General features: G+C 47.0%; 3 protein-coding genes across 5 annotated transcripts; 1 reads left to right on the top strand and 2 right to left on the bottom strand.

Moving 5' to 3' along the window:
• Positions 1–3,253: 3,253 nt before the first annotated feature.
• On the bottom strand, positions 3,254–5,856 carry si:dkey-238o13.4 (uncharacterized protein LOC560780 homolog). The gene is made up of 6 exons (XM_027024148.2): positions 5,642–5,856; positions 5,153–5,260; positions 4,930–5,069; positions 4,557–4,653; positions 4,175–4,299; positions 3,254–4,019 (listed from the first exon to the last, which is right to left on the bottom strand). The coding sequence occupies exons 1-6, from the start codon at positions 5,724–5,726 to the stop codon at positions 3,843–3,845; spliced, it is 732 nt and encodes a 243-aa protein (XP_026879949.2). The 5' UTR covers positions 5,727–5,856; the 3' UTR covers positions 3,254–3,842.
• A 709-nt stretch (positions 5,857–6,565) lies between these two features.
• On the top strand, positions 6,566–9,323 carry spata2l (spermatogenesis associated 2-like). Of its 2 annotated transcripts, none has more exons than XM_027024147.2 (3): positions 6,566–6,691; positions 7,168–7,504; positions 7,731–9,323. In XM_027024147.2, the coding sequence occupies exons 2-3, from the start codon at positions 7,169–7,171 to the stop codon at positions 9,237–9,239; spliced, it is 1,845 nt and encodes a 614-aa protein (XP_026879948.2). In that variant the 5' UTR covers positions 6,566–6,691; position 7,168; the 3' UTR covers positions 9,240–9,323. The 2 variants fall into 2 exon arrangements, with proteins under 2 accessions (XP_026879948.2, XP_035381438.1); XM_035525545.1 differs by having other exon boundaries at positions 6,566–7,059.
• A 599-nt stretch (positions 9,324–9,922) lies between these two features.
• pdf (peptide deformylase, mitochondrial) lies at positions 9,923–11,537 on the bottom strand. 2 transcript variants are annotated; one of them, XM_027024146.2, is made up of 3 exons: positions 11,427–11,537; positions 10,506–11,110; positions 9,923–10,388 (listed from the first exon to the last, which is right to left on the bottom strand). In XM_027024146.2, exons 2-3 carry the CDS (start codon positions 11,086–11,088, stop codon positions 10,231–10,233), a joined length of 741 nt encoding a protein of 246 aa, XP_026879947.2. In that variant the 5' UTR covers positions 11,089–11,110; positions 11,427–11,537; the 3' UTR covers positions 9,923–10,230. The 2 variants fall into 2 exon arrangements, with proteins under 2 accessions (XP_026879947.2, XP_035381439.1); XM_035525546.1 differs by having other exon boundaries at positions 10,506–11,262; positions 11,427–11,471.
• Positions 11,538–11,877: the final 340 nt, after the last annotated feature.

Genomic DNA, 11,877 nt, shown 5'->3' with positions numbered 1-11,877 from the left:
GCTGTCCCTAACAGCAGTGAGCTGCTGGTTCCCAGTGCCTGAGATGCCTGTATCAGTGTGGGGGTGTCCTGAAGCCCTAGCTGTTGTGCTGTCCCTAACAGCAGTGAGCTGCTGGTTCCCAGTGCCTGAGATGCCTGTATCAGTGTGGGGGTGTCCTGAAGCCCTAGCTGTTGTGCTGTCCCTAACAGCAGTGAGCTGCTGGTTCCCAGTGCCTGAGGTATCAGTGTGGGGGTGTCCTGAAGCCCTAGCTGTTGTGCTGTCCCTAACAGCAGTGAGCTGCTGGTTCCAGTGCCTGAGGTATCAGTGTGGGGGTGTCCTGAAGCCCTAGCTGTTGTGCTGTCCCTAACAGCAGTGAGCTGCTGGTTCCCAGTGCCTGAGGTATCAGTGTGGGGGTGTCCTGAAGCCCTAGCTGTTGTGCTGTCCCTAACAGCAGTGAGCTGCTGGTTCCCAGTGCCTGAGGTATCAGTGTGGGGGTGTCCTGAAGCCCTAGCTGTTGTGCTGTCCCTAACAGCAGTGAGCTGCTGGTTACCAGTGCCTGAGGTATCAGTGTGGGGGTGTCCTGAAGCCCTAGCTGTTGTGCTGTCCCTAACAGCAGTGAGCTGCTGGTTCCCAGTGCCTGAGGTATCAGTGTGGGGGTGTCCTGAAGCCCTAGCTGTTGTGCTGTCCCTAACAGCAGTGAGCTGCTGGTTCCCAGTGCCTGAGGTATCAGTGTGGGGGTGTCCAGACCCTGAGCAGCTCTTCCCTCTACCGCGCAGCCTGAGATGTGTGTGAACCGTAACCTTTTGAATACAGAGGTCAAGCATGTCGTTGTCTTGGTTGTGAATGTGCAGTGCACAGGTATTAACATCCAAGCCATCAAACTTGAGTTTTGCTCTGTTTCTCTGTCCATCGTGTCCTTTGTCAATCAGTGCAGCTCAATCGATCTTTATTATTATTATTATTATTATTATTAGCCACGCTGGTCACTCCTTTCTCGGACTCTAGGATGCTCTACAGACAGATATCAGCTTTTACAATTACTCACACACCTGATTAGATGCAGCAACCAATTTGCATACAGCTGATGCTCAGTCAGGCCACAGCCCCTTGGGGGACTGGAGCAGGGAAGGGGAGGAGGCTAAGACCAGGAGAGCACCACCCACCCCTGGACACACACACACACACAGAGCACCACCCACCCCTGGACACACACACACATACACACACACACAGAGCACCAACCACCCCTGGACACACACACACACACACACAGAGCACCACCCACCCCTGGACACACACACACACACACACACACACAGAGCACCACCCACCCCTGGACACACACACACACACAGAGCACCACCCACCCCTGGACACACACACACATACACACACACACAGAGCACCAACCACCCCTGGACACACACACACACACACACACACACAGAGCACCACCCACCCCTGGACACACACACACACACACACACAGAGCACCAACCACCCCTGGACACACACACACACACACACACAGGTTGCATTTGTACAGGACAATTTTAGAGTATCCTGTCAACCTGAGCTCTGTGTTTGGATTGTGGGAGGAAACCCACACACACATACAGAGAACATGGGAACTCCACCCAGATAGCGAGACAAACCCACACAGATAGAGACGTGAACCCACACAGAGAACATAGGAACTCCACCCAGATAAAGAGACAAACCCACACAGAGAACATGGAAACTCCATCCAGATAGAGACATGAACCCACACAGAGAACATGGAAACTCCACCCAGATAGAGAGACAAACCCACACAAAGAACATGGAAACTCCATCCAGATAGAGACATGAACCCACACGGAGAACATGGGAACTCCACCCAGACAGAGACAGGAACCCACACGGAGAACATGGGAACTCCACCCAGACAGAGACATGAAGCCACACGGAGAACATGGGAACTTCACCCAGACAGAGACATGAAGCCACACGGAGAACATGGGAACTCCACCCAGACAGAGACATGAACCCACACGGAGAACATGGGAACTCCACCCAGACAGAGACATGAACCCACACGGAGAACATGGGAACTCCACCCAGACAGAGACATGAACCCACACGGAGAACATGGGAACTCCACCCAGACAGAGACATGAACCCACACGGAGAACATGGGAACTCCACCCAGATAGCGACTCGAACCCAAGACCCTGGTGCTGAGAGGCAAACATACCAACCACCGCGATGCCAACATGCACTCCTGGAAACCGCTGTTAGATTCATACCCACTCATGAAACTTGTATATGACTCACTAGCAGTGAGGTCTCAGTCACAGTGTTTCAATTCACACTAGCCAACGCGGTACACGTACACACCACGTCGATGTTCAAACATCACACTGTTTGGCCAAGCAAGACTGCCACTTCAGGATCACTTGTGCCAGGCATTCACCTGAGAAGGTGAGTTTGGGTTTGGCAGGGGCAGGTCTGTCCCTCTGACTGCTGAGACACTCCCTGGGAGAGGAATCCTTCAATTTGCATGTCCAAAGCTTGACGAACAGTATTAGCACACACACTCCCCTGTCTCACGGAAAAAGAGCTCTTAGAATGCCAAAGCTGACATTTGTTTAAATCTTTCCGTTTTTAAATTCCTGTGTTTTGAGTACGCTTTTTCAGTTTTTTATTGGTTGCAGAAAAATACAGCAGAGGTTGTGCCCTCTGTGTTCTGTGGTTGCCATAGTTACCCCTTCATCAAGCGCAGGTGACTCAGCCTCTCAAGACTAAACAGGTGCAGATCTGCAGGGTGCGTGAGCTCCAAGTGCCTCTGGATCTGTTCTGTCTAACTGGTCTGAAATCTTGATGGCTTAGTTGGAGACAAACTGGCACATGAAAATGTTTTCTTTGTTAGCGGGTTAAAAAAAATGTCAAGATGTGTAAGAGGTCAGCGCATGCACTCTTCTGCTAATGTACTTCAGCTGTTTTGAATACCAACATGTATTAGGTGAAAGTTTAAAAAGTTAAACTTTTTATTTTATTTTTATTCAGCACTCAAAGAAGTTTAAAATGGTTTTGTGATGTCAAATGCTTGATATTTAGAGTTACAGAGAGGACCCAAAGTGTGTGTGCTGTCATTGTTCTATAAGGGCATCCCATCTTACCTGGGCAGTCCACACTTTTTCAACTTTGAATAACTGATTGACGAGTCTTAATGAAACAGACGGAACAGACAGCCCTTCCCACTGAGCTCAACCACCAATCACCAGCCACATCCATGAGTTCTTATTTCTTTATTGGGACAACACATGTACATTTAGTTTACTAAAGTGGATATGCAAATAAAACTGACAACATACAAAAGCCATCTTTGCCCTGTGCGACCCTGTCCCCCTCCCGTGCTGGGACACTGCGGGACACTGCGGGACCTCACACTCCCTCACGCTCCTCTGTTTACTGGGAATAATGGCAGCGAAGAGAACTTGGGAATGTTTATGAACAGAAGACTCAGACCAGCACTACACTGTAGAGGATGGGCAGTAAACACGATTTCTCTCTCACGCTGTGTCTGGATCTCCTCCAGTCCCGGTCTGCTTCTCATAATCCCTCAGTCTTAATCTTAATCTCAGACCAAGAAGCTCCAGACACATTGGAAGCAGCTGTGCAGTTATGCTATGTATATTAGGGTGAATCTAATCTGGACGCAGTGGAAATGCCATGGCGACCGGTAAGGAGAATGTAGCAAGCTTCACGCACCCCTGACAAGTCCAAACTGTTGACATGCAAAGAAAACAACCCATACAAATGGATAATAAGATAATGCAGAATATGATCTTGTTATATAGTACCCAGGGACTAAAGGCAGTCTACAGAGTACCCTCCAGGATGACCGTCTTTAGATCAGCAGAAGAGTTTATTGCGAAGACGGTGTGAGTCATTTTCTTCCTTTCAACCAGCGTGGCTACGGCTTCACCCAAATCCACGTGATTTAGGAAACCAGGCGCCATACGGTCCGGAGTTGCAACACCCATGTTGATCTTCAACTATGGGAAAAGTCATCAGAAAAAACAGACAGTTTCAGTTGGCCGTTTTCTAGCTGGCAAAGTAAGGTTACAGTCCAGGCATGCCTGCTCCATGGCTCGGTGTAGCAATGGGCCAGGTGCAGGCGTGAGTCACCGGTTGAGTCGCTAGCACAGACCTGGTTGAGTTTGCAGGGCACCTCCGGGTACTCATCAAGCAAAACCTGGCAGAAGGCCAGAGCACTGCCCGCTCCCACGGTCAAGAACCCCGTACCTGGCATCAGCAGCTTCTCCCCAGCGCCCCCTGCAAGACACACAGGGTTCCACAGCTTGAACAGAACTGAAACCGGATGTGATCTGTTCTAATAAGTCAGTACTTTCTTAAGCAATAACCCCCAGATCAGAAGTGCCTCTCAAGAGAAAGTGGACGAACAGCAGTAGTTTTGTGATTACTGTCAATAACTGATCTGTAAATGGTCAAATAAGAAAGAATAAAACCACCCCACCATTTTGAATAACCACCATTCTCATGCCTATCAGCACGCAACTCACATGACCCACCTGTAATGAAGGTATAGGTGCAATCAGGGTCGTCTCTCACCAGGGGGAAAAACGTTTTCCATGAGACAAACGTACTGAAGAGCAACGTCTCGATAACCTGATTGAGAGAGAGAGGAACGATGACAGCCTGACAGAGAGCAGGGAAAATGTCCACAGACCATCCCGGATGTGGAGGAAGAGGTCTAGAGGGAGGCGGTGATATGCGCAGCAGTGACTGTTCTGAACTCGAGGGAGAGACGCGCTCAGTGCTTATTCGTGGTCGTAGTAACGGCGGTACTCAGTCAGCTGCAGTCCTGAGCCTCCCACGTTTCTCCCCGTGCATGTTTCTGCATGTGACACTGGCTGGAGCTTCTGAGACTGTGAAGCGGCTCACCCAGTGCAGCTCTTTGAGAGACTGGGTGTGTGGGGCACCTCCCTGCCACCAGCTGAAGCCCAGAGACGACACCACGTCCGTCACCTTGCCCACGGCCTGCAGCAGGTCCCGCCTGACCTTCTCAGCCTCTTCCTCGGAGCCTGGCAACAGGCAAATTTCATTCAGCATAAAGAGGGCTTTAGTGCCTGTGCACGCAGCAGAGGAAGGAATGGTGAGGTCTTACCAACGTCCCCAACCAGAGTGGTCAGGTTGCCTTTGGTGGGGGGTGACACAAACCTTTCCAACTTCTCCAGTTTTTTACTGTCTCTGGAGATCACTGCAACCTTAAAACCTTCAGTACACACACACACACACACACACACACACACACACAATTGTGTTGCATATATCATTGAGATAGATATGTGAATATGTATAGCCTATGAAAGTATACTGAATCATTTTATGTACAAAGTAGTTCGTTAAACTATGTAAATCTGATGTCATTAATAATTTATGTACCATTAACAATAACAGTAATTGAACAATAATTTCAACACAACACTGCATTTGCACACTCAGATCTTTCAAACCAGTATATTTAAAAATCATTTATTATTATTATTATTATTATTATTATAATAATAATAATAATAATAATAATAATAATAATAATAATAATAATAATAATTTTCATATGAACGATTTTATGTTATTTTTGTTCCCCATTTACCTCTGTCCAGCAGTGCTTTGACCAAGCCAGACCCGACTGTGCCTGTTCCGCCAAGCGCCAGAACTACTCTGTCTCCGTTTGCCATCTCTGGGTTTGGAGCACTAACACAACACGCGTTCTCAGATGTTAGTTCTCAGACTTCACATACGACCGATGGAGACATTTAAGCTGATCGCACGAACGGAAGCTCCACCCATCCCTCCCTGTCACTCCTTTATGGAGGGGTGGAACCTCCACGTAGTTTTAATCTAGTTGTCCTTGCATTTATATTTTCATCCACACAGGAAGAATGAGAGAGTAATGGCGCAGTGGTTTGTTCTTGGTTTTACAGAACAAACCATTATTTCGCCTATAAACACGATACTCGCTAAACTAAAAGTGAATACATAAAGGCTGCATAAAGTGGATGTCAAGTCTGGGTATAGATGGGTCAGAAAATTATAGGCGTAAGTATATTCTGTGTTTTTGGCGCCCTCTTGTGAAACATCTATACTGGATGTTCAGACGCTCAAGTTATTCTTAGCTGCTCAGAACCAAAAAACTCCCTTATGCCCAAAATGTTATAATAGGCAAAAGCCAACATGTACAAAAGGCTAGTTATCTTTAAACCAACTTAGTTGGTTAACTTTAAAATGGCATGGTTACTTGTGCAAAAGTAGTGGAATAACATCTGTGAATATTTTAACTTCTCATACAAAAAAGGCAATCGACGCACACTGTTCAAGATAATTAAAAATCAGTAAAGGCTTCTGGTGGAAGGTTTTTATTTTTAATATTATAATGAATCTTTTGATCATTATTATATTATTATTGATCATATTGCTCTATTTAATTTCTTGAGCCTTTATTTTGTAATGAACCTTCTTGCAGCAGATTTGCCTGGGCGCTGCCGTGACGTTCTACTGCGGAAGTTTGCGTCAAAAAAAGTTTTCTTGTTTTCGCTTTGGTTTTCAACATTACGCTCGTCACCTGATTTTCTGTTAACTTTTTATATTCTCAGCAGGGGTTAAGTTTGATCGATAACGTTGAAGAAAGTCAACTTGTCGGCAGGTTGTGAATCTGTTTGATGTGTTCGTGCTGTTTAATCGTGTGTCGGTTCACTGTCAGATTTGATCGTGTCGATTAATCGTGGTCGATAAACTGGCTGCCGGTAGAGAAACTAACTCAACCAGGCACCATTATCCAACCTAGAGCACTGCTTTTAAATGCGGGAGTTGTCTTCATGTTATCTCTCATCATCTAGCCAGACAGTTGAGTTGTCTAGCTTTGTTTGGCATTAGTCTAAAGTCGCTTCCGTTTTGTTTGGGTCGCTGTAATGGTGAGTTGTGAACAAAAGCTTAACTTAAACGAGTCGATTAAAACGGCGAAATATCTGTCAGATGACACTCTATTCTAGCCGGAAAAAGCAGTTTTCAAAGGTGGCAAAGTCATTTTTGTAGTCATAGTTGAGTTTATTTTACGATATTTAAATCGGGATTAACATCCTAACACACTTTTTTTTAAATTAAACTGTGTTCTGGTTTTAGGATGATTGCTGCATCTGGTGAAAAGAAGACTCGTCTCTTAGAGATGTATCATACCAGCCTGGAACGTCAGATCCAGCGAGGGAACTGGAGTCCAGTGTGCCGAGATGAGGAGCTGTATAAGGAGACAGAGGGACTTCTGTCCAAAGGCAGTTGCCATGATACCCACTCTGCAGTTGGGTTCGACCCACTGTCAGTGATGGAAGCCTCACTCCAAGCTCAGCTGTTCACCTCAGGGCAAACTGGACTGGGAAGGCTGGCTAAGGCCTTTGAGGTGTTGGAGCTTGCAGCATTGAACCTCTACCTTTGTCCCTGGCGGAAGGAGTACAGGGTTGTGAAGGTAAGGCAGGTGCTTTGTTTTCTGTTCAGTGGTAGGCTGAATGCTTGGAATTTCAGATGAGTCATTTCTCATACCCATTATGTATGTAATTGTTCTTATTAAGTGAGCTTTAAAATTCTCATATATTCAAGTGCTGACACTGAACATTCTACCAAACATTGTAGTGTTTGCTGATGAAGTCGTTACTGGCTGTTCTTAAAATGAACTTATTGAAAATATTCTTCAGATGTTTTCAGGCATGTTCACACACTATGTCAAACCTGCTCTGACGCCACTGCAAGTCGAAGAGCTGTTTGGGTTGCTGGGATATGTGCCGGGCGGTGCTGGCGACGAGGAGCAGCTGAGGTTGAGGTCCAGGCCGGTTCCTGCGGATGCTCTCCTGACGCTGGCCCATGCGTTCTTCACCGCACGTGTGGAATGCAGCCTGCAGCTCTGTGCCTTGGCTCCTGTGTCCCACGGTGTGCAACAAGAGCTCCAGCTGGTCCAAGAGAGGCTGCAAGGCCACAGCCTGAAGGTGGCGCTAGAGAGGACGAGGAGAATGGTAAAGTCCACACCCCAGAACTCCAACCGTGATCTGTCAGAGCTAGACATGTACACGGATCAAAGTCCGGCGTCCGGGTGGCAGACGGAGAGTGATCACATGGCCGCACCACCCAACTATGCTTACATTCCACCTGAAGAAACTCTTCCACCCAGAGCGTCCCACGGTAGCAGTTCTCAGTCAGAGAGAGTGAGTGAGGAAAACACTGGCAAAGCACAGACCGTCTGTGTCTCAACAGCGACTTATCAGATGAGCCCAAAGACTCGCCTCTCTCCCACACAGAGGACGGTGTCAAGCCAGAAGCCTACGACGACGTCGGAAAATAAAAATCAAGTCGTTGCAGTAGGTTCCCAAATAAATGAGTCAAGAGTAGGGCAACGGGCGTGCAGCTGTTTTAAACCAGCCGACATGTATGCTCATCAGTGCATCCAGTGCAGAGAAGTTCATAGTGTGGATTGTTCTCGATTTACGATCTGCAAAGAGCAAGGCCATGATCTACAGCGTGTGCAGCCGCATGGAGCAGAGAGGCTCACGTCAGACAGCAGCCAGAGCTGGGAAAGTCCCCAAAAAGATGTTCTGAAGACACACAGCTGCATGAACGACTCCCAGGCCGACTTCTTCGTAGTGTGCCACAACTGTCACGACATTCACGACTTCAGGTGCGAGGATTTCAAGAGGTGTCAAGGTCTGTCGCACTATGTGCAGGTCACCGGAAAGTTGCGGACACCTCAGGGGGAAAGAAGAATGACTACATCTCCAGAGAGACACTCGTGTCTTTCTACGGAAAGTCCAGATTTTGTAGTCTGCCATACCTGTAACAAATCTCACGACTACCTATGTGGAGACACGCTGGTCTGTCTGAAATCCAATCATGCTGTGAAATACCAGGTGGAAGTGACCCAAGGTGAACCCTACACCCCACCCGTGCCCATGGCTTTACACGAGTGCTGTGTCTCCACAAAGCCTGACTTCGCTTGCCTTACTTGCAAGGCCTTCCACGCTCCTCCTTGCGACGAGCAGTGTCTTAAAAAAACCCATAAAATCCAGAAGCTCTTGCACGTTTGCATCACATGCACAGACGCTGACCCATACACCCTGTGCAGGTACTGCTGTGGCCAGTACTGCAAGCCCTGCTGGTTTAAGAGCCCCGTGACCTGCAAGTGTGGTATGCTGTTTGAGTCCTCCTCTGTCTGAAAGGAGCTCAGCGCTAATGCTCACGTGTGGCTTTCATACGCACTCATTGTGAGGAAGTAAATAAAAAGACATAATACACATTCACCTTTTGTACTTCTGCTATAGTTTTTATGAAAGTCACGGTGAAGGACTACGCTCATTAAGTCCAGAAATGTCGGATGGCGGGTGCACGTGTTTTAAGTTTGCTTGTTTATTTTTTGGTTGACACTCCTACTACAGCAATCCACTCTTGGTAAAGCACAACTGCCACAATGTGGATGTGATGTATTATTAATGAAGTTATGGAAAAATCTAGCTGAGCCATGTGAGTGGCAGAGTGAGCCGGGAACTGCCTTACATATCGCAGGTCAAAGATTTTGAAACATTGCAGGTCTTCTAGATTAAGTTCCAGTCTGTAACCACAGTTTCTGATTCTGGGCAAGATTTTGGGAATGTAAAAATTGTGAGAGCCTGGTGCTAATGGTATAAATTTCCCAAATAACACATTAACAATTTTTAAACTCTTCTGACAATGTATTACTTATTTACCTAAATGTTTTCATTTGGGATCAGTTTATTGTAATGCTGATTTACTCTGTCTGATAATATGGGGCAGTTGATCAAGCATGAAGTGTGTGTGTGTGTGTGTGTGTGTGTGTGTGTGTGTGGGGTGTGGGGGGGGGGGAGAATAGTTTGACATCCTATTACCACCATGCATTTTAGTCTTTATTATTGTGTCTTTGTATGGGATGGTGATTGACATGATGGTTCATGTACAAATATTTAGTTTAAAAACAACAAAAAGTCTTTAACTTTATGATTCCACATAAGACATTCTGTCTTTTAACAGCCAAAATATCAGACATGAACAACTTACCAGTAGGGTGTCACTTTACAGACTTTTATCTGACTAAAAAGAAATCCTCTGGATTAAATGCAGCTTGCATATCCATGACTTTATGATTCCTGAAACCATTTTCCCAACATCTGAGCAGCAGCATGCACAGCAGCACTAGCCGTTGCATTCCTCCCACTTTATGTTAATGAAGCTTTTACTGTCCATGCGATCGATGTACAGAATTCCTTCGAGGTGGTCTACCTCGTGCTGCAAAATCCTTGCAGGCCAGCCACTTACTTGCCAGGTCACGGGCTCAGCCTTCTCATTCAGGCCTTTGGAGAGAAACGATTAAAAGGGATCAAATCACTAAAATAGCAGCAGACTGTTTCAGTTGTGTTTATATAAATATATATTACTGTCAAGGTCTCCTGGATTCATGTTGAACTTACCCGACACCTCTACGGATAAGTAGCGTGGCACACAGGCCGAGTATCCCGAAATACTCTCACAAGCCTCCTGGAAGATGACGGTCTGTCCGTTTAGGACACGTAACTGGGGATTAATGAATATCCTCAGCGGCAATGCAACGAGGCCGCGTGCCTCAGCGGACGCGGGCGAGCTGTCCTCCAGCAGCTTCTCCGGGTACTCCAGTGCTATGATCCGTAGAGGCACGCCGATCTGCGGCGCGCTAAGCCCCACGCACTCCATCTTGCGCATGACCCTGGTCAAGGTTTTAATGACCTTTTGCACATCTGGTCCCAAGATGTCTCGCGGGTGCACAGCCGCAGCTTTGGAGCGCAACACGGGATGTCCCACCTGGCACACGTGGCCATACGGGGGCGCGGGCGGCCCTCTGACCTTCCGTTCGAGATACTGGAGGTACGAGCGCGTTTTCACGTTCGTAGCGTGCCCACACGAAGGCGCAGCGCACGTGAGCAGGCGGGGACTGCGAGCCCACGCCCGTGGGAGCCCGGCGCGGCTCGTGCAAAGACGCAGGACTTTGGACGTCAGCGTCCTTGCGTGCCCAGTCATGTCCAACACCCGCGCGGATCACCTGTGATGGGCACACGTGCAGGTTAGCTGGGTAGACTCAAAACACGCTCCCGGTAAAATGACATCGCGAGACCTCGCGAGCGTAGGGCTCCGTCCGCGCGTCCCAAATTAAGCACTTCAATCAGTTGAATTCACCCAGCTAAGAGAACTAACCTATATTTGTACACACAAACACAACAATGGTTATGCTATCGGTCACTTCATCGATTTTTAAGGCTTTTGTAAATGTACACAGCTGACATTCAAACTTTGAGTCCACAATTTAACAGAAACTCATATTTATATTAGGTTACTTTAGCTAGTTAACGTTAGCTCACCTTCAGTATCGTTACTAGCCCTCATGGGGTCAGTCGGGTATGCTTAGCTACCTTTCAAAATAAAAGTTTATAGGTTCGCGTGTAACAAATACGTGACACGCACTTATAAAACATTTGTAGTGATCAGAATAAATATGTTTTCCCCTAAGTTATTTCTTTTTGATGGTATATTTTGTTAAATTTAGTGGATACGGTGACATTCTGCATGTTGTGCTGCGTTGTTACCATCCATGCGTACTACTACAGCGCGCTGTGAAAGGGGCTTCTTTACCCACACGTTTTACACGCCGTGTATTGACCACCTGAACCCGTGGTTGTCAAAAATAGTTCAGACAGGCAAATTGCTATTAAGGCTATTTGTAGTTTGTTTATTTATTCGTTTTTTCTAAAGTAAGTTTGTATCCGTCCCATTTTTGTTTGAGTGATTTCGTATTTTTGTATTTTACCTGTC

This window comes from Electrophorus electricus, chromosome 4 (genome assembly GCF_013358815.1).
Source record: "Electrophorus electricus isolate fEleEle1 chromosome 4, fEleEle1.pri, whole genome shotgun sequence".
NCBI classification, from domain to species: Eukaryota; Metazoa; Chordata; class Actinopteri; order Gymnotiformes; family Gymnotidae; genus Electrophorus; species Electrophorus electricus.
This window is presented reverse-complemented; position numbering and strand designations above follow the sequence as displayed.